Below are 18,652 nucleotides of genomic sequence, written 5' to 3' on the forward strand. Positions count from 1 at the left end.
AAAGAAAAGACAAATAGATCAATGGAGCAGACAGAGAACCCAGAAACAGACCCATATAAATAGTTAACTAATCTTTGACAAAGGAGCAAAGGTAGTACAATGAAGCAAAGATAGACCTTTCAACAAATGGTGCTGGAAGAACTGAGCATTTACATGCAAATATAAAGTAAAATAAATCTAAACACTAACTTTATACCCTTCACAAAAATTAACTCAAAATGTATCATAAATCTAAATGTAAAGCAAAAAACTATAAAACTCATACAAGATAACATAGGGGAAAACATAGATAACTTTGGGTTCAGTGACCCTTTTTTAGATAAATACTAAAGGCACAATCCATTAAAAAAATAATTAATAAACTAGATTTCATTAAAATGTAAAACTTCTGCTTTGAGTAAGACACTGTCAAGAGAATGAGAAGTCAAGCCACAGATTGGGAGAAAACATTTACAAAAGATAAAGAACTGGTATCTAAGACATAGAAAGAACTCTTAGAATTCAATGGGAAAACAAACTAAAAAAATGGCACCTCATCAAAGAAGATATACAGAGGAAAATAAGAACATGAATAGATCTCCCCCACATCAATATGTCATTAGGAACATGCAAATTAAAACAACAATGAGATGTTACTACATGCTTATTGGAATTGGCAATATCCGGAATGCTGCCAACATCAAACTCTGACAAGGATGCGGAACAAGAAGAATTGTCCTTCACTGTGGTAGGAATGCATACCGGTGCAGCCACTTTGGAAGACAGTTTGGCAGTTTCTTTAAAATACTAAACATACTCTTACTGTAAAAGCCAGCAATCACATTCTTTGGAATTTACCCAAAGGAGTTGAAAACTTATGTCTATACAAAAACCTGGACGTGGATATTTTTATAGTTGCTATTTTTATAATAGCTTTATTCATAATTGCCCAAACTTAGAAGTAGCCAAGCTGTCTTTCAGTAGATGAATGGATAAATAAACTGTGCTACACCCAGACAATGACATATTATTCAGTGCTATCAAGCCATGAAAAGACATAGAGGAACCTTAAATGCATATTACTAAATGAAGGAAAATCTGAAAAGACTACATACTAGATGAATTCAACTATATGAAATGCCGAAAAAGGCAAAACTATGGAGACAGAATAAAAAGATCAGTAGTTGCCAGGGTTAGGAGCAAAAGTGGGAGATGGATAAATAGGCAGAGCATGGAAGTTTTTGAGAGCAGTGAAACTACTCTGTGATACCATAATGATGGATCCATGTCATGATACATTTGTCCAAACTACAGAATGCACAATACAAATGGTGAAACTATGGAGCTCTGATGATTTATGATGTGTCCATGTAGGTTCATTGGCTGCAGCAAATGTTGGGTGCAGGATGTTGGTAACAGTGGAGGCTATGCGTGTGTAGTGGCAGAGGATGTGTGGGAAATCTCTGCAGCTTTCTCTCAATTTTGCCATGAACCTAAATTCTCTGGAAAAATAGTCTTCAAAAACATATTAACCCTGTTACATATAAAGAAAACATAAAGAAACAGAATCACTCCCAGGGCAGAAGCCTTGACTAAGTGTTAAGAGACTTAAAGAGAAAAATGTGTAAATCCAAAGGAAGTTGATGAGCTATGAAAATCCAGATGGTCATTACAACATCAAAAAATCCCACTAGGTATTGCTCATGCATTCTTCGTGAGGAAAGAGTAAATCAGCTAATGTCATTCAATACGTGAATCATATCCTGCTCAAACTATTAGGATTAGTGAGCAACTCTCGGATTACAATTTGGCTTCTTTTTTCGTAGAGAGAGCTGGTCAACCTGACATCACCACTGTAATTCACATGGTTCTTAATATGAATAAAAGAATGTGAGCTCTGATTTATATATGTCTCTTTCATATATAAGTCTCAGCCTGGGGAAAGAACTCCCTGATTTAATAAGATGAGGTATTGAGCCTATACAGCCGAGGCCTAGAGGTGGTAATGGGGTTAATTCACTCACTGTTTTGTGAGTGTTTGTCTTCTGAGAAAACGTGACCTTGCCTAAGGCCTTTCTCCTTCTGTCTCCTCCAAAGCTATCTTAGAGTCAGCAGTAAGGTAATGAAATCCAATATCATTGTAAATGGCAGAAGTCAGTTAGATGCTACTCATTCTATTGAATTCCATTCCGAATAAGAGACTGGCCTTAAATAATGAGGAAGGAATGACAGATAATGTGTGGGGTTTTTTCCTTTTTTCATTATTGTAAAAATTTCTCTTTGGGGCCTTAGGTATATGTAGAAATTTCATTCACTAATGTAAAAAGTTGTAATAATAATGATGGTTTCCAGGACAATTCTTTTGAGGAATAACACACTTAATGCCTATTGCTCTGCCAAATTTATACTGGGTGTGAATGTCTCCAGCAGTGGTTGGAGACCCTCGCATGTGAAGGGTAAATAAACAACCTAGAAAAGGGAAAATTATAGCAAGTAAATCCAAAGTCCTCCCAATGCCTAGTCCTGTGACCTCATCTCCTATGATTCTCCCCCTTGCTTACTGCTGCAATCACGAGGTCCTCTTTGCTGTTCTTTGAACAAACAAACCTTTTCCTTTTTTATGAAACACTTTGTCCCCAAATATAGGAATGCCTACCTCCTTTCTTTAAGTCTTTGCCCAAATGTCACTTGCTCAATGATGCCTGATCTTATCTGCTATTTAAAAATCACAATTTGCCTCTCTCCTTCAGCATTCCCTACTTCCTCCAATCTTGCTTCCTTTATTCAATAGTTCTTACCACCACCTAACATATACTGTACTTTAGATATTTAATATGTTGATTGATACTGTTTCTCTATCTCTGCTAGAATGTAAGCTTCATAAGGACAAGCAGCTTTGTCTTTCAGTTCACTAACATATCCCAATGGAAAAGAACCTGGCACATAGTATTCCCCAAAAAATGTGTTGAAGGAGAAAATAAAATATCTGAAGAGTGATGTGTACAGCAGTGGAGTGCTCCAGAGGGCAGAAATGGGATTTATGGATAGACACAAAGGAGGCAGATCTGGGTTCAATATAGGAAGGACTTTCCAAATGAAGGGGTTTTACAACTTTGTCATGCAACAAATAATCTGCAGAGCTTGTTAAAAACAACAAGGTATAAGTGAACTGGAGGTCACAGTTCAATTCCTGGTCTATATATATGACTATATATAAGCAGAACCTGGAAGAGCTGGAAAGCAGAACAAAAATCCTCAAAGGACACTTACCTGCCTCACAATTTTCAGTCACAATCCCTTTATACAGACGGTGGCTGAAGGACATCTTTACATCCTCTCCTTCCATGTGAACGATCAAGAGTCCACTGGTTGTTCTAGCTGGGACCCCTTGGTCCATAACTTTAAGCCGCAGCCAGATCGGAAAATATTCTGAAGATAGATTTTGCTGAAGTTGAATCTCTCCTGTATACTTATTAATAGAAAACATTGACTGGGCCTCTGCAAAACTAAAAATGACAGTTCCATTGGGCCCCAAGTCTGGATCATTGGCTCTCAGAATGGCAGTTGTCTGGTTTACAGGTGACTGAGGGGAAAGAAAAATATCTAAGGGGTTCTGTTCCCAAACTGGATCATTGTCATTAATATCAGTGACATGCACTTTTATCATTACTGTGGTGCTTCTTGAGCCCTGTACACTACAGTCTCTGGCCACAGCCCAAAATGTATGTTGAGATCTGGCTTCTCGGTCAAGGGCGTGGCCAGTTCTCAAAGTGCCTGCCACGGGATCGATGGTGAAGGCATCAGCAGCCTCATCTGTCAGGAAATACTCAGTTTGCCCATTCAGGCCTTCATCCTTGTCCACAGCGGACAGCACAAGAACCACTGTTCCTACGTCAGCATCTTCTCTCACGAAGGACTGGTACTGAAGCATGGGAAAGGAAGGGCTGTGGTCATTGTCATCCAAGACTCTAACTAGCAACTGCACCAGAGAGCTCCTCGGGGGGTCCCCCAGATCAGAGCACAGGATGACAAGGGCAAAATTGTTGACTTGCTCTCGGTCCAAAGCACGAGTGTTTGAGAGTTCTCCTGATGTTTCATTAATAGAAAAGTACTCATCAGTATTTCCATCTATTAAAGAAAACAAATTCAAAGTTCACTTGAGTTAAAAAAAGAAAGTAGCAGCCCTTGACTAGCAATATACATATATATACAGTATATTCACTGATTTGTTCACTCAATAAATATTTATTTCCTGATTACTACATTGTAGTGCTTTTGTAAGTACTGAGACTAACAGTGAATATGAATAATAAAGTTCCTGCCCTCATGAAGCTTCTATTATTGGAGATAAACAAATTATATAATTCAATATGTATCTTAATTCAATAAATAATTTTAACACCTGCTTTAACTGATTTATATGATTTTTTGTATATGTGCATGTAGAATTTTTATATTCATATATTTTTCCTTTTGAGAGGATTAAAATGTATTTTTTATTTGAAATAAAACAAAAGTTGGCAGGGATAAGAAACAGAATATAATTTACATTTTTATATTCCAATCAAAGATTAACAGATTGACAAGCCCTAGCCAGGTAGCTCTGTGGGTTAGAGCATTGTCCTGATATGCTAAGAGGCTGAGGGTTTAATCCCCTGTCAGTATACATATACAAGAATTAACCAAATAATGTATAAATAAGTTCTCTCTCTCTCTCTCTCTCTCTCTCTCTCTCTCTCTCATAAATTAAAAAAAAAGAAATGCAAAAATTTTACAAATTGATAACAGTAATTTTCCCAAACATTACTGACTACAGATTGTAGGCCATTTATACAACAGCAACAGTTCTACCTTTCCATGGCACCTTGTGCATGAATCATAACACTCTGTTATTGGAACACTTGTCTATTTCTTCTATAACATAATCAAGGGGGATATTTTATTCATCTCTGCATCCTTCAAAAAATATTTCCTTTACTACTGTCCCTGGTACTAAGTGGAGTGTAAGTTAAAGCTGAATACAAGACAAAAGGCTTTCAAAGATATTTGAAAGTTACCCTGAGCATCAGTCAGGAAAAATGTGGTTCAATGACTTGCTGGCCATATTCTTGAATGGTGGGCCAATTTTTGGTTGAGGGGCATATTCTTGTATGAGGCACACTATTCCCGATAGTGTGGGAAGTCACTGGAGTCCACTAGAGGCATATGGGGAAGAAGTGGATGGGCATTCAGAGAACACAACAGCCGGGGGTAGTGCTGGAGGCTTGAGGAGAAGGGCCTTGCATTTGTATTTATTCACAAGACATGGTTAATTTGTACCAAATATAGGGCTGACCAGACAAACTACATTTCTGTGGGATTTGCAAACATTTAAGGAACACCTGTCGTGTACCCAAGTATGTGCTGGATGCTGGAATAGCAGGAGATTAGGGCATGATCCCAGCCTCCAAGAGTTTATAGCTCAGGAGGAAAGGTGGGTCAGGACTTGGACATTAAAGTGTGGTGTGAAAATCATATACTCAGGACACTAGGAAGCACAGAGGAAGGGTACACAGTCCTGTGTTAGGATGTTCAGGATATGCTGATTAGAAAGTGACATTAAAACTAACTCCTAAAGGGGAGGTAGACAGGATGCAGATTTCAAAGACAGGGAAGAGGAGGAGGAAGAGGGAAGAGCATGTGTGAAGTCCCAGGAGTAGGAGAAATTAATGTTTGCAAATGTTTAAGTGAACACGTGGTCCCCTGGGTATTTAAATGTCATTGATATGGAGAGGGTTGGCAGTGGATTTCAGAGGTAAGCAGGGGGTCTAATCATGAAGTGCTCTGTGCACAATGATGAAGGATCTATACTTTATCTTAAAGTCCATGGGAGTCCTTGAAGGACTGCAGCAGGAAAGTGTTATGAATCACATTTCTGTTTTAGAAAGAGTATTGGGCATCAGTGTCAAAGCTTGAATAGAATATGGAGGTTCAGCGATTGCTATGGTAATCTACTTGAGCAATGAGGAGGTTCTGAAATCATATGTGTAGAGAGGACGTGGACATATTCCAAAAATATTGAGGAAAAAATGAGTAAGGAAGTGCCGAAACCGGTTTGGCTCAGTGGATAGAGCGTAGGTCTGCGGACTGAAAGGTCCCAGTTTTGATTCTGGTCAAGGGCATGTATATTGGTTGCGGGCACATCCCCAGTAGGGGGTATGCAGGAGGCAGCTGATCGATGTTTCTCTCTCATTGATGTTTCTAAATCTCTATCCCTCTCTCTTCCTCTCTGTAAAAAATCAATAAAATATATATTTTTTAAATGAGTAAGAAAGAATTCATGATGGGCTTAGGTGAAAGACAAGTGTTTAGACCAGTTCTCTTTAAAGTGAGGTCTGAGTGCTCCCAGGCTTATATGAAGCTTCCCAAGGAGTACCTAGGAACAGGCAGTTTTAAGGTGATTTCCAGAAGCTCAGTTCACATGTTCTCATTCCTAAAATTGTTCCACCTAAGAAATCACCTAGAATCACATGGGTTTGCCTTTCCCACATTTATTCTTGCTATCACCCTTCTTTCAGATTATAAAGAAAGGCTCACTTCTCACCCATCCTAACCTGACCAAGATGTACCACCCCAAAATGTAAAACTTCTTGCCAAGCAAAGAGGTATTCCCAACATTGGTGTTCAGTGTTGAAACAGTGACTGACTTTCATGGCTGGGGAATGCATCCTTTCATAGTTGGGAGGGATCTTTGAGATGAACTAAATTGTAGGACCTATCCAAGTTTCTAAGTCATAAAATAAAAATAAAGGTCAATCATTGATATGGGGTTTTATTTCAGAAACATTACTGTTCTACCAATAATCCTCTCCCATGTAAAACATGTGAACAAGCATTTTCAGTGCTTACATGTGTAACAAGATTCTTTTAAGGGCAAGTTGAGCAAAAACAGCTGATAACCACCAGCAGAGACTGTAGGAGAAGCCAGACCATAATGGGGGGATGAGAAGGAGGTGATGCTAAGTTTGTTTTTGGACACTTTGATAATGTGATGCTGTTGTATACAATTTGGGTCCTCGAGGCTGCCAGGAAAAATTGAAACAATTCAAAATGGGAGGAAGAAGGGTAAGTGGATATCCTGGGTTAAGAAAAAGATTACTGGGTGTCCAATATGGCTTTGACATCAAGAGTTACCTTCCACCTTTACCATCTCTCAGCTACTTTACCACTCTAAATTTTTTACATGGTTTTTTGTGTGTGTAAGTGTGTGTGTGTGTGTGTGTGTGTGTGTGTGTGTGTGTGTGTGTTTCTTAGAATTTTCCTTGAACTAATTTAACATCTTTTTGGTTTGTTCATTAATTAATGAGTTAAATACACATCTTTGGCAGTCATTAATTTTATATTTGTATGACAGTCACTAGTTGAGTTGTTGTTGTTTTTAAAGTCCATTAGTGCTTGACATCTAGGGGGCAGATAAAGATTGGGAGATATTGGGGTACCAGTGGTAGCTGAAGACAGGGACTGGATGAAATGATGCAATAAGAGTGCATCTATGAGACAAGAGAAAGGATAAGCACAAAAAAACCCGGAAACTCCAACAAGTCAGAGGACCACCAGGAGAACAGAGACATTGGAAAGACTTGTCTAGAAGGATAGGGAGAAAGTGGCTTTCTGAAGTCAAGGTCAGACCAAGTGTCCACGGCATGATGCATGAAGGCATAAAGCAGTACAATGAAATTAAGAACTGAAAAGGATCCACTGGGTTTAGCAACAAGATCTTTAGTGTCTTTTGCAAAGACAGTTTCAGCAGAGTGACTTCTGTGCAACATGTTGCAATGAACAAAGGAATGAAAATGAAGTAAAGACACAAAAACCAGAGTGCAGGTGATTTTAACCTGTTAACCGAGCGGGACCTATAAAAACATCAAACGTAAACAATATTGGGAACAGGTAGGACGTATGAATACGTCCTTGAATATGTTGCGCCCCGAGAGGGGCGGTATATATTTTTTGTAATCTTTTTATAAAAAATATTTTATTGATTTTTTTACAGAGAGGAAGGAAAGGGGAGGGATAGAGAGTTAGAAATATCGATGAGATGAGAGAGAAACATCGATCAGCTGCCTCTTGCACACCCCCCACTGGGGATGTGCCGGCAACCAAGGTACATGCCCTTGACCGGAATCAAACCCAGGACCTTTAGGTCCGAAGGCCGACACTCTATACACTGAGCCAAACCAGTTTCGGCTATTTTTTGTAATCTTTATCATTGTTTGTAAAATTTATAATTTTTTAATTCGACGTGTCCATTTTTTTTTTTTGTCGGTATTCTTTTCTATTTTTTTGTAATTTTGAATTTTCCTTTGTGCTTTATATATATAAATAAACGAAAATATATATATTTCATTTATTTTCATTAAGTATAAATAAAAAATAATAATATGAAATTACGTCCTTCGGGTGTGACGTACTGACACGTCCTAGTGAAAGAGTACGTGCCGTTACAAGTTGCGTCATTAAAAAGGGAACTCCCCGGTTAACAGGTTTTAAGAAGCTTAATTGTTAAGACAAATAGATTGTGAGTAAAGTGATACATCTAAGGGGGGATGTTTTTCAAAATGGGAAAGAATGGTAAAAAGTGATGGGGAAAGCCAAGAGGAGGAGAAAAGATGGCAATTCAGAAAAAAGAAGTGAATGGTACAAGGAGCATCCCTGATGCCATAGATGGGGACAGGAGGCAGTCTAACGAAAGTGTTTGTAATTGGTTCTCACCAAGATAAAGTCAGAAATTGAGAGTAAGCATTTAGAAAATTTTATAGCAGCTCAAGAGAATAATTTTATGTCTGCAGATTACAATAGTTCTTAAAAATTGGGGTTTGCATTTTGCATGTTTCTGATTCTTTTCCCCTGCAACTTATTCTTATTGTATTTTATAAAAGTATCAGTCACAAAAGATTGAAATTAAAAAATATAAACCTTGGCCCCTAATCACAGATAGTTTGAGAAGTTTTAGAAGGGTGAAGTTTACAGAGGAGGAAATTCCTATTCAACTGCAATAGGAGAAGAAGAGGAAAGGATTGGGCTTGCTGATATAAGTAACTTACAGGGAGTATTATTCTGTGGGATGGCAGTATGATAGTACCTTATCCTGAGGAAATAATAAAAATATTGTTCAGCATAGCACTTTCATAATAGTAGGACTTTTCAATATCTAAATGACCATAAAAAGGAATGAGTTAAATAAATCTATGCATATGTATAAGAAACATTAGAAATGTCTATTCATTGACGTGAAAGATTTACAGAGTATGTTAGCTTAAAAAATGAAGAAACAATATAAATTATTCAGTACATTTAAAATTGGTATCTGGCCAAAACCGGTTTGGTTCAGTAGTAGAGCGTCGGTCTGTGGACTGAAAGGTCCCAGGTTCAATTCCGGTCAAGGGCATGTACATTGGTTGCGGGCACATCCCCAGTAGGGGGTGTGCAAGAGGCAGCTGATCGATGATTCTCTCTCATCGATGTTTCTAGCTCTCTATCTCTCTCCCTTCCTCTCTGTAAAAAGTCAATAAAAATATATTTAAAAAATAAAATAAAATAAAATAGGTGTCTGTATTCCCTAGACTCATGAAAAAGTGTTTGCCACAATACCAAATGAGTTATCTCTACATGACATAAGACTTTTTGTGCTATTACTTTTGTTTTGTGTGTTTTTTTAAAATAAATTTTATGTATATTCTACAACAATTACATATCATTTTATAATCAGGGGTAAAGACATTTTGGAGTACAATTGGTGGTACAAAGAAAATGTAGACTGGTTATAGAATTTTTACCACATAGAATAATCACTTCCAGAACCAGTCTTAAAACTATGTTCACAAGACCTTAACACAGTTTCTCTGCATCAGAAGCATTATTCTCTCTTCAACTCCTACCATTCCATGTTCTCTGTGACAATTCCTAAAAAGATGACTCTTCAATCTCTCTTTTATTAGGTGATTAAGATATGGTTCTCTCAAGCTGACTGTGCTGATGCGGAAGTTATTCTGTCAGAAATCCTTATGCCTCTGATCCAAAGATGCCAGATCACAAAATTATCTTCTAGAGAAGTCCCTAAAGACCTCCATCTGCAGGGTTTGTTGTAGATCTGAGGTGTTACATTGGTATTCAGAACTTGGAATTGTTTGCCCACTCATGTGCTCTAGGTCCTTCTAGAAAGACCTAAAAAAAAGTCTGAATTGCTCAAAATATTAAAAATAAGTTATTATAAGAGAGAAACAAAAGTAGGGAGGGAAAAGCTATCTGTCCAACTGTACATCATTAATGTTAAATAATTTAGGGCACTAAAATGCATTGCCCTATAGAAAAATTTATAAGAGTACTTGGCAGTAGATTTTTAAAGAATTTGGAGGGTAGTGGTTCCAGATGGCTGTAGGAAGGAGTGGAGAGAAAGCCCAGGGCACCAATTGGTTCTTACTGGGTGTGTAGGCATTCTAATAGATACCAAATACAAAATAATCATCATGCAGTGTGTGTCAACTGGGTCAGTACCTTGGGGAGGGGGGAGGGTTTAATAATGAAAACACTTACCAATTATATAATACTTAACAGCTCCATTATTGCCAGTATCCATATCAAAGGCCGAAAGAGTGTAGACCATCCCTGGCTCTTGGTTTTCCAGAACCTCTATGTCATGAGCGGGGACAATGATCTTCGGAGCATGGTCATTTTCATCTTCCACAGTACAGAGAATGGTGGTGGTGCTGGACAACGAAGGGACTCCTCCGTCTCGAACAAGAACTGACAAGGAATGAAAAATGGCACAGAGTGTGGCCAAGAATTCATACCCAAAATGCACTGCCCTAACTAGATAGCATCAGACCAAACTGACAGGTAGCCCTGGCTTAATTATGTTTTATTTAAAGACACCTTACTGAAATGCAAAATTTCAGCATTGAACTTTCTCCTGCCCGTTTTTGTTTGTTTGCTTAGCAGAGTCAAGGGATCCCTTACCTCGGAGGGTGAGGACTTCCTGAACTTCTCTGTCAAGTGTAGTGGCTGTCACTACCTCTCCAGTGTCAGCATTTATCTCGAACAGCCCAGAAGATGAACCCGGCATGATTTCATACTGAAGTTTGGAATTTATTCCTTAAGGAAAATATATTTTTTTAAAAATTAGCAATTATAGCTTTGGAATCCATTCTTTTATTTTCCCATTCCTTTTCCTATGAATACGTTAAGTGATGAATGAAAAGGGCAAAACAACCTTCAATTTAAGGTTAAAAAAACAACAACAACACATCAAAACAACTCTTTTGCCTATCCTTGCTAAATAAAAGCCTCGTGAGCTGAAATGCTTGATTTTTAAGTCATAAGACTTCTCCAAAGTGAATGCTTACTATCCTTTCCCTCCCATAGAGTGACTATGCAACTCTACAACATATTTCTAATTATTCCTTCTAATAGTACTTGTGACTTAATGACATACTTGAAGGCTTGCAGGGCAAGGGACAGTTTCTGTAGATTATATAGGGAAGCACGGGATTTGGTTGGAATGTCTGTAAGGGGGATTCTCCAAAAGATCGGGGCAGCCCCTACCTTGACTTTTCCAAACAAGTCCGATCCCCAGGGTCTTAAAGAATCTCTATGTTTAGTCTTTAAGCTACGACCTTGTAGTAGGTTGCATTTTCTCAAGGATGCTTACCTTGCTGGTATCTAGAGGTTAATTTTAGTTCAAGTTGTTGTGACAATAAAAGGCTAAGGAGGTAGGCAAACAGGGCTTTTTGCTCCTAAAGCAAAACAGCCCCTTAACCTCTCTTTCACAGAACCATGTGTCAGAATAATATGTTCATCCATCGCTCAGGGTATGCTGACCAGCCCTGGCAGGTTGACCCCTATTTCAAAGTTTGCACTCAGTTTTGCCACCCTTCATTCTCCAGCACAGAAGGCAAGCTCATAGAGTTGCTTCTATACATATATTTTGTTTTGTTTTCTAGTTAGTATTCCATATCCTTTCTGGGGTGAAAAATGCAGTGCTGCATTATTCAATATTATAAAAAGAATTCTTCCCATATGTTTGTGGTTTCATTTCTCCCCTGATAAAAGCATTAGGCCATTTCCATCACTGGTTGTGAAAGAGCATTCATACTATTAAAGTGAACAGGTTAATCCCGTGCCATTGTAGCTTAGTTGCACTTTACACAAGTTCCTTTCAATCATTTTTCTATATTCTTTTCTTAACTGACAAGAATCTATGCATAGATATAGTGTTGAGAGCCGCCTGAGAAGGCACATGGACATTCTTTTAATTCTTATCAGTTGAGCCCGAGGGCACTGGCAGAGTCCTGTTATCAGTACTGAATTCTTATCTTTATCCATGTACTTGGAATGAGGAACAAATAGGACCTTGATATGATAAATCTAGTCCTTGTACTAAAAAATGAGGAACTTACCCAGGTCTTGATAAATAGGACCTGGGCACACCCAAAACTCCTTTTGACCTTAAACTTCCCCTTTGGAAATCAATAAATGTGCTGTGTTGTCTGTGGTGGGTGTGACTGCCTCTCCATCAGAGAGGTGGCGCCCACCTGGCGCCCAGTTTGATGAATTTATTTATGCCTCTTGTCTCTTTCTTTCTCTAATTTCTTAATCCCCAGCTCCTCCACTCAGGAACTTGTCGTTTTCTGTGATGGACATGGAAAACAGAAAATGCCAACCGCAATATAGTACTTAGAATATCTGATATATAATTTAATAAAGGATGAAATATTGTTCTTTGACCTTAATATTAAAAAAAAAAACCTTCAATTACAAATTTCCATCTTGCCAGTCTTAAAATGTAAGTTTCACTCTGATCTAGTGACTGTGATATAGGACTGAGTGCTACAAGGCATGGAATAGAATGCTAGTTTTCTAATATATATCTTCTTACCATGTCCCTTAAAGAGGAAAGGTATTTGAGGTAATCTGCAGGCATTTAAAACTTTTTTAAAGTTTAATAAAATAGGTTCAATATATTTGATATGCTATAGCAAGAAGTCACCAAAATATTTCACTCTGTCATTAGGCACTAGGCATTAGGCATAACATTACATTAACAATTATTTAATATCATAGTAATCACTTTGATTGTTAAAAGTTTGTTATTCCTGTTTATGTCTTCTGACATTATGGAAATTGGAACAATACCATCTTACATTTATTTTGCTTGCTCCTCAAATATGTAGTGAGAAAAATTAGGTGACAAGCCCGGTGCTAACTAGCCAAGGAGACAGTGGTAAGTCAAACAGGTTTGGCCTCTGCCTGCATGGAGCTGACATGAGGAAGGCACCTTTTTATTTTTGGACATTTTATTTTTGAAATAAATTTACTCACTATATAATTTACTATATATTACACATAATATTATGTATGACATATTATAGACTTTAAATTCCCAACACTTGTCAAACCTATAAATATCTTTAAAGGTTTAAATATAAACTCAAATCTTTCTATTTTCACTTTCTTCCATTGTTCCCATTGTTCTTTAATGTGCTTTGCCACTATAACCAATATTTTCCTGACTTTTCAGAAACTTTCTGATTTTATTATTTCTATTTTTGATATAGCTTTAAACCATTCACCTGAAATCCACCAAGTGCATTACTAAAGGTAAATAAGATCTTTCTTTATAACTACTAGTGGCCCGGTGCACGAAATTTGTGCACTCGGTGGGGAGGTAGTCCCCCAGCCTGGCCTGTGCCCTCTCACAGTGCGCGAGTCCTGTGATTGATCACTCCAAAGAAGTAGACCCTGCCCACCTATCTGGGGCTCCTTGATGGATTGCCTCAAAGTGGTAGGCCAGAGCCAGGGGTCCCACCTCCATGGCATGTGCGGGACCACGGGACATCCGGTGAAAGCTGTGTGGAGTAGCCTCCAGGACCTACCCCTGCATGGCATACTCAGCATCAAGCCCTGCCACCCTGGTGATGGATTGTGATGGTGTGATGGCGTGAGGGCATGATGACCACCAAGGCTTTTATTAGTATAGCATAGATAATTTGCACAAATACATTTTCACTCCAAACTACACACCCTCACAACTTGAATAGTGTGAGATAAATTTAAAGTATTCTACTTTGGCTCTTTTAGAGCTCAGTTCCTTGCTTCTTCCTTCACACACCCTTATAACCCACCAGAACAAAGAGACCATCACCAAACTTGAAAATTAAGAAAACAGATCAGTCAAAACCATTACCTTCCTAAGCAATCTGGAAATCTGGATCTGAACCTATTCTGAGATATAAATACATAGCACATGTAGAGTAAAGGACGTGTGTGTGCCACTCAAGTCTGTGCACAAATAAACACATCTGCTCTTAGACCTCAAGACCTACAGCCTTTTGAGCTCTTAATTTCTCCCACTATAGGATAACTTTCCTCTTCAATTCATTTCTTTTCCTATCCAAGCCAGCCCCACGAACTCTCACTTTAGCAATCTCATACATTCCTCTGGTCCTTGGTTTTTTGCCAAAGATGAGCAGCAAAACTCCAACCCAGGATTATATCGGCCATCTCTCTGCCCTCCTTGAGTATCCAGCAGATACCTGGAGTTGGCGAAAATTTCACAACAGCATAGATTGAGGGCACAGAAATGTCCTTGTTATCTGGTGATCTTTCCAAATCTCCTTGGTCACCTCTCTCCCATTCATGTCTGCCACCCAAACACCTCCTGGCTCACTCTCACAGATTCTCTCCTTCCTACTCTCAGATAAATTGGGACATTGGGAAAAAACTTCCTCAACTTTCTGCATCTGTACTCCACTCCACCTCCTGCTTTCTGTCTCCATGGCAAAAGAATTCTTCAAATGCTCTCCTTGGAATTTTCCTGTTGATTCTGCTTTCTCATTTATTCTCCCCCACCACCATATTATATTCTTCTCTAGCTATAAGAATCATTTTTTTTTCCTTTTCTTCATAGCCAAGTGTCTCTAAAAAAAATACTACCCATTCTCTGCAGCTAGCTTGAGACTACTGCCATACTAAGCTACTTTTCTATAGTTACCAATGACTATCTGATTATAAACTCTACTGGTAATTTTTAGTTCTTATCTTCAGATATTGCTGATTGATCTTTTAAAAAAAGACAGAAAGGAACCAAAGGAGTGTGGTAATAAGGAGACTGGGAAGAAGGGATGGAGGAAAACGGAATTCAGTTTATACTCATAAACAGATGACACCATGTGTTTGCACTGAGGTTCAGCTATTTGGTTGTTTCATTCATTCATTCATGCATGGATGCATTCATTCATGTGTCCCTTTATGCAATGCACATCTACTGAGTGCAGGCCCTGGAAAGGTACCACTGAATAATAAGTAATTATCCTGACCCTCAGAGTTACCCTCTGGTGGGGAAGACAATGCAATCAATGTTATATACAGCACAGTTAAATATATTAAATCACTGAGGAAGTGGATCAGGGAAGACTTATCACCGGTAGATAGTTCACTAATGATATCATTCAATAAACATGTAGAGAGAGTGATAGTTAGTTGCCAGGTGATAAGAAATAACTGATAGTAAGAAGACAAATTCTCTGCCCTCACAGTGTTTACAGTAGAGCAGGAGATACAGATAACTTAGCAGGCAATTATGATTGCACATGATAAGATATGACTGCCAAGACCCTGAAGATGAATAGCATTCAATTGGTAAGAGGGAAGAAAGAGTGTCGGCCCAAAAGGAACAACCTAGGGAGACTGAGAGTCAGAAGAAGAGACAGGACTTCCTTCCTCCCATTTGCTTACTGTCTCTATCAGCAATGCCACTTGACCTGGCTGAAACAACTGCCCACAGCTTTCAGTCTCTTGGGTACTCTAGGATCAGGCTCTGCAAAGCTCCTCTCATTTTCTTCCTAGGTTCTGATCAACTCAACCTCTTATCATTTTCCAAGATTTTTCCTATGTTACTTCAAGATTCCCCTGTTTTCTCATCCAGCTTTCCAACCTCTCATTTTCCTGCCTGCACCTGACTAATGCAGTACTTGGCACCAGGAGTGGGTCCCAGGTAACAGGAACTCTGGAATTGGTTTATGTCTCTGGCCTTGAAAGCACTGTTTAGTTCCTGGCCCATGGACAATCACTTGCAGTGATCTGAAAATCATATAAATTACTACCTGTGTCCGACTGTAATGAAGTGACTATTAAATGACTCAAATTTCCTAGAGGACCAAATGGTGCGGGCTTGTGCCATGTGATAGTAAAAAGGACTATGATGTGAGATGGCTGTTCCTGAGTATACTAGGAACTTACAGAAAGAAAATTGCACCAATACAACTCCTAGGGCAATGGAAACTAAGGAGAAAATAAACAAATGGGACTACATCAAAATAAAAATCTTCTGCACATCAAAAGAAACCATCAACAAAACAAGAAACCCCATTGCATGGGAGAACATATTTGAAAATGTTATCACCAATGAGAGTTTAATCTCCAACATTTATAGGGAACTCATACAACTTTCAAAAAGAAAGATAAGCAATCCAATCAAAAAAATGGGCAAAGGACTTAAATAGAAACTTTTCAAAAGAGGACATACAGAAAGCCAAGAGACATATGAAAACATGCTCAAAGTCACTAGTCATCAGAGAGATGCAAATCAAATGACAATGAGATACCATTTCACACCCGTCAGAATGGCTGTCATCAACAAATCAACAAACGACAATAGCTGGAGAGGATGCGGAGAAAAAGGAACTCTTCTTCACTGCTGGTGGGAATGCAGACTGGTGCAGCCATTGTAGAAAACAGTATGGCCTTTCCTCAAAAAATTAAAAATGGAATTGCCATTTGACACAGTAATACCACTTCCAGGAAATGGTACCCCAAGAAAACAGAAACATAAATAAGAAAGATATATGCACCCCTATGTTCATAGCAGCACGATTTATAATAGCTAATATTTGGAAACATCCTAAATGCCCATCAACAGATGAGTGAATTAGAAAACTGTGGTACATCTACACAATGGAATACTATGCTGCTGTAAAAAAGAAGGAATGTTTACCATTTGCGACAGCATGGATGGAACTGGAAAGCATTATGCTAAGTGAAATAAGCCAGTCAATGAAAGATAAATACCACATGATCTCACTCATTTGTGGAATATAAAGAACATTATAAACTGACCAGAGGCCCAGTGCACAAAATTCATGCAGTGGGGAGGTCCCTTCACCCCTGTCTGCACCTACTCACAATCTGGGGCCTCTCAGAAGATATCAGCAGTCGGAGAGCCCTCTCACAATCTTGAACCACTTGCTCCCAATTGCTTGCCTGCCTGCCTGCCTGATTGCCCCTAACCACTCTGCCTGCCTGCCTGATTGCCTCTAACCTCTTGCCTGCATGCCTGATGGCCCCTAACTGCTTTTGCCTTGGCCCCCACACCCAGGGCCCAGGCTTTCCTCCTTTGGCCAGCCACAGGCAACCGAGACCTGGGCTTCCCTCCCTCTGGCCAGCTGCAGGCACTTGGGATCCGGGCCAGCTTCACCCAGGCTGGCCGCAGACACCTGGGCCCCAGCTTTGTCAAGAAGGATGTCTAGATTGACATCCGGAAGATGTTCAGTCTATCTGGTCTAATTAGCATATTACCCTTTTATTAGTATATATGAACAAAAAGAGATACAGAGACAAAGAAGCATTGCCGAACTACAGTGGGAAGACAGGAGTGGATTGGTAAGAAATCAACTGAAGGACTTTTATGCATGCATATAAGTATAACCAATGGACGCAAGACACTGGGGGTGAGGGGTGAGGACATGTGCCGGGGGGTGGGGGGTAGGGGAGGCCAGGGGTGGAGGTCAATGGGGGGGGGGGGAAAAGGAGACATATATACTACTATTTTATTACTTTAAACAATAAAATAAAATTTAAAAAAAGGAAAAGAAAGATAATTACAAGCTGCGGCTTTATACATGCGGCTCAGGCATAGTTGAACACCAGAAAGCTTCTTTGGAAGCCCTAACATTAATCTTCCTGAAGATCAGATCAAGTTGAGTGGCAGATACAAGAGGTAACTTCTTGCATGGGGATGTTTATTGACCTGAAGACCCATGGCTACAGTCAGATCTCAATAGTCATGTACAAATCTGACTCAGTTGCATGCAGCTTACAGTTTCAAAAGAATATCAAGTTTTCTAATATATATTGGAATAAACCTGAAGCTTATGTGTGGAAGTCATTTCCAAGGATATGAAATTAAAAAAAATAAAAATTAAAAAAATCAACATAATTTTGATCCAGGATGGATTTTATTTATATATTGTGCTTCCCAGAGATTAGGAGTTTAATAAGTTAGCTCATATAGCTTTGTCTCTTGACAGTTTCTTTGATTGACTTGGATCCATACTGGATGCCCTCCCCACATTTCCTGAGTTCAGAAGGTTCTTCTTTTATAAAGACCCTTGGAAAGACATTGGTTAAAGAGACATCAGCATCCTTTAAAAGCCTACAGTAGTTGTCTCTGTGTAGAATATATAGAGGATGGTGCCATTGGTCCTGAGAAAACCAACACTCTACACTAATATATAAGGATTAGCAGAGGTAATTTGCTTTCAACCAGCAGAGTACATCTACAGGGTAAACTCTTCCACTATCATCCATCACCTACTTAGCAAAGATATTGATCATCTTGGCATCCAGTAGAATACCACAT

At 38.9% G+C, this 18,652-nt stretch overlaps 1 protein-coding gene across 1 annotated transcript in view; it reads right to left on the minus strand.

Moving 5' to 3' along the window:
• DCHS2 (dachsous cadherin-related 2) overlaps positions 1–18,652 on the minus strand; it is a 176,627-nt gene that overhangs the window by 28,925 nt on the left and 129,050 nt on the right. The window contains exons 11-13 of the mRNA XM_084883976.1: positions 10,975–11,109; positions 10,552–10,761; positions 3,250–4,107 (exon numbers count right to left, since the gene is read on the minus strand). Coding sequence (XP_084740102.1) covers positions 3,250–4,107; positions 10,552–10,761; positions 10,975–11,109 — 1,203 coding nt within the window. The remainder of the gene's footprint in view (positions 1–3,249; positions 4,108–10,551; positions 10,762–10,974; positions 11,110–18,652) is intronic.

This window comes from Pipistrellus hanaki (assembly GCF_964339955.1).
Source record: "Pipistrellus hanaki genome assembly, chromosome: 5".
Lineage (NCBI taxonomy): Eukaryota > Metazoa > Chordata > Mammalia > Chiroptera > Vespertilionidae > Pipistrellus > Pipistrellus hanaki.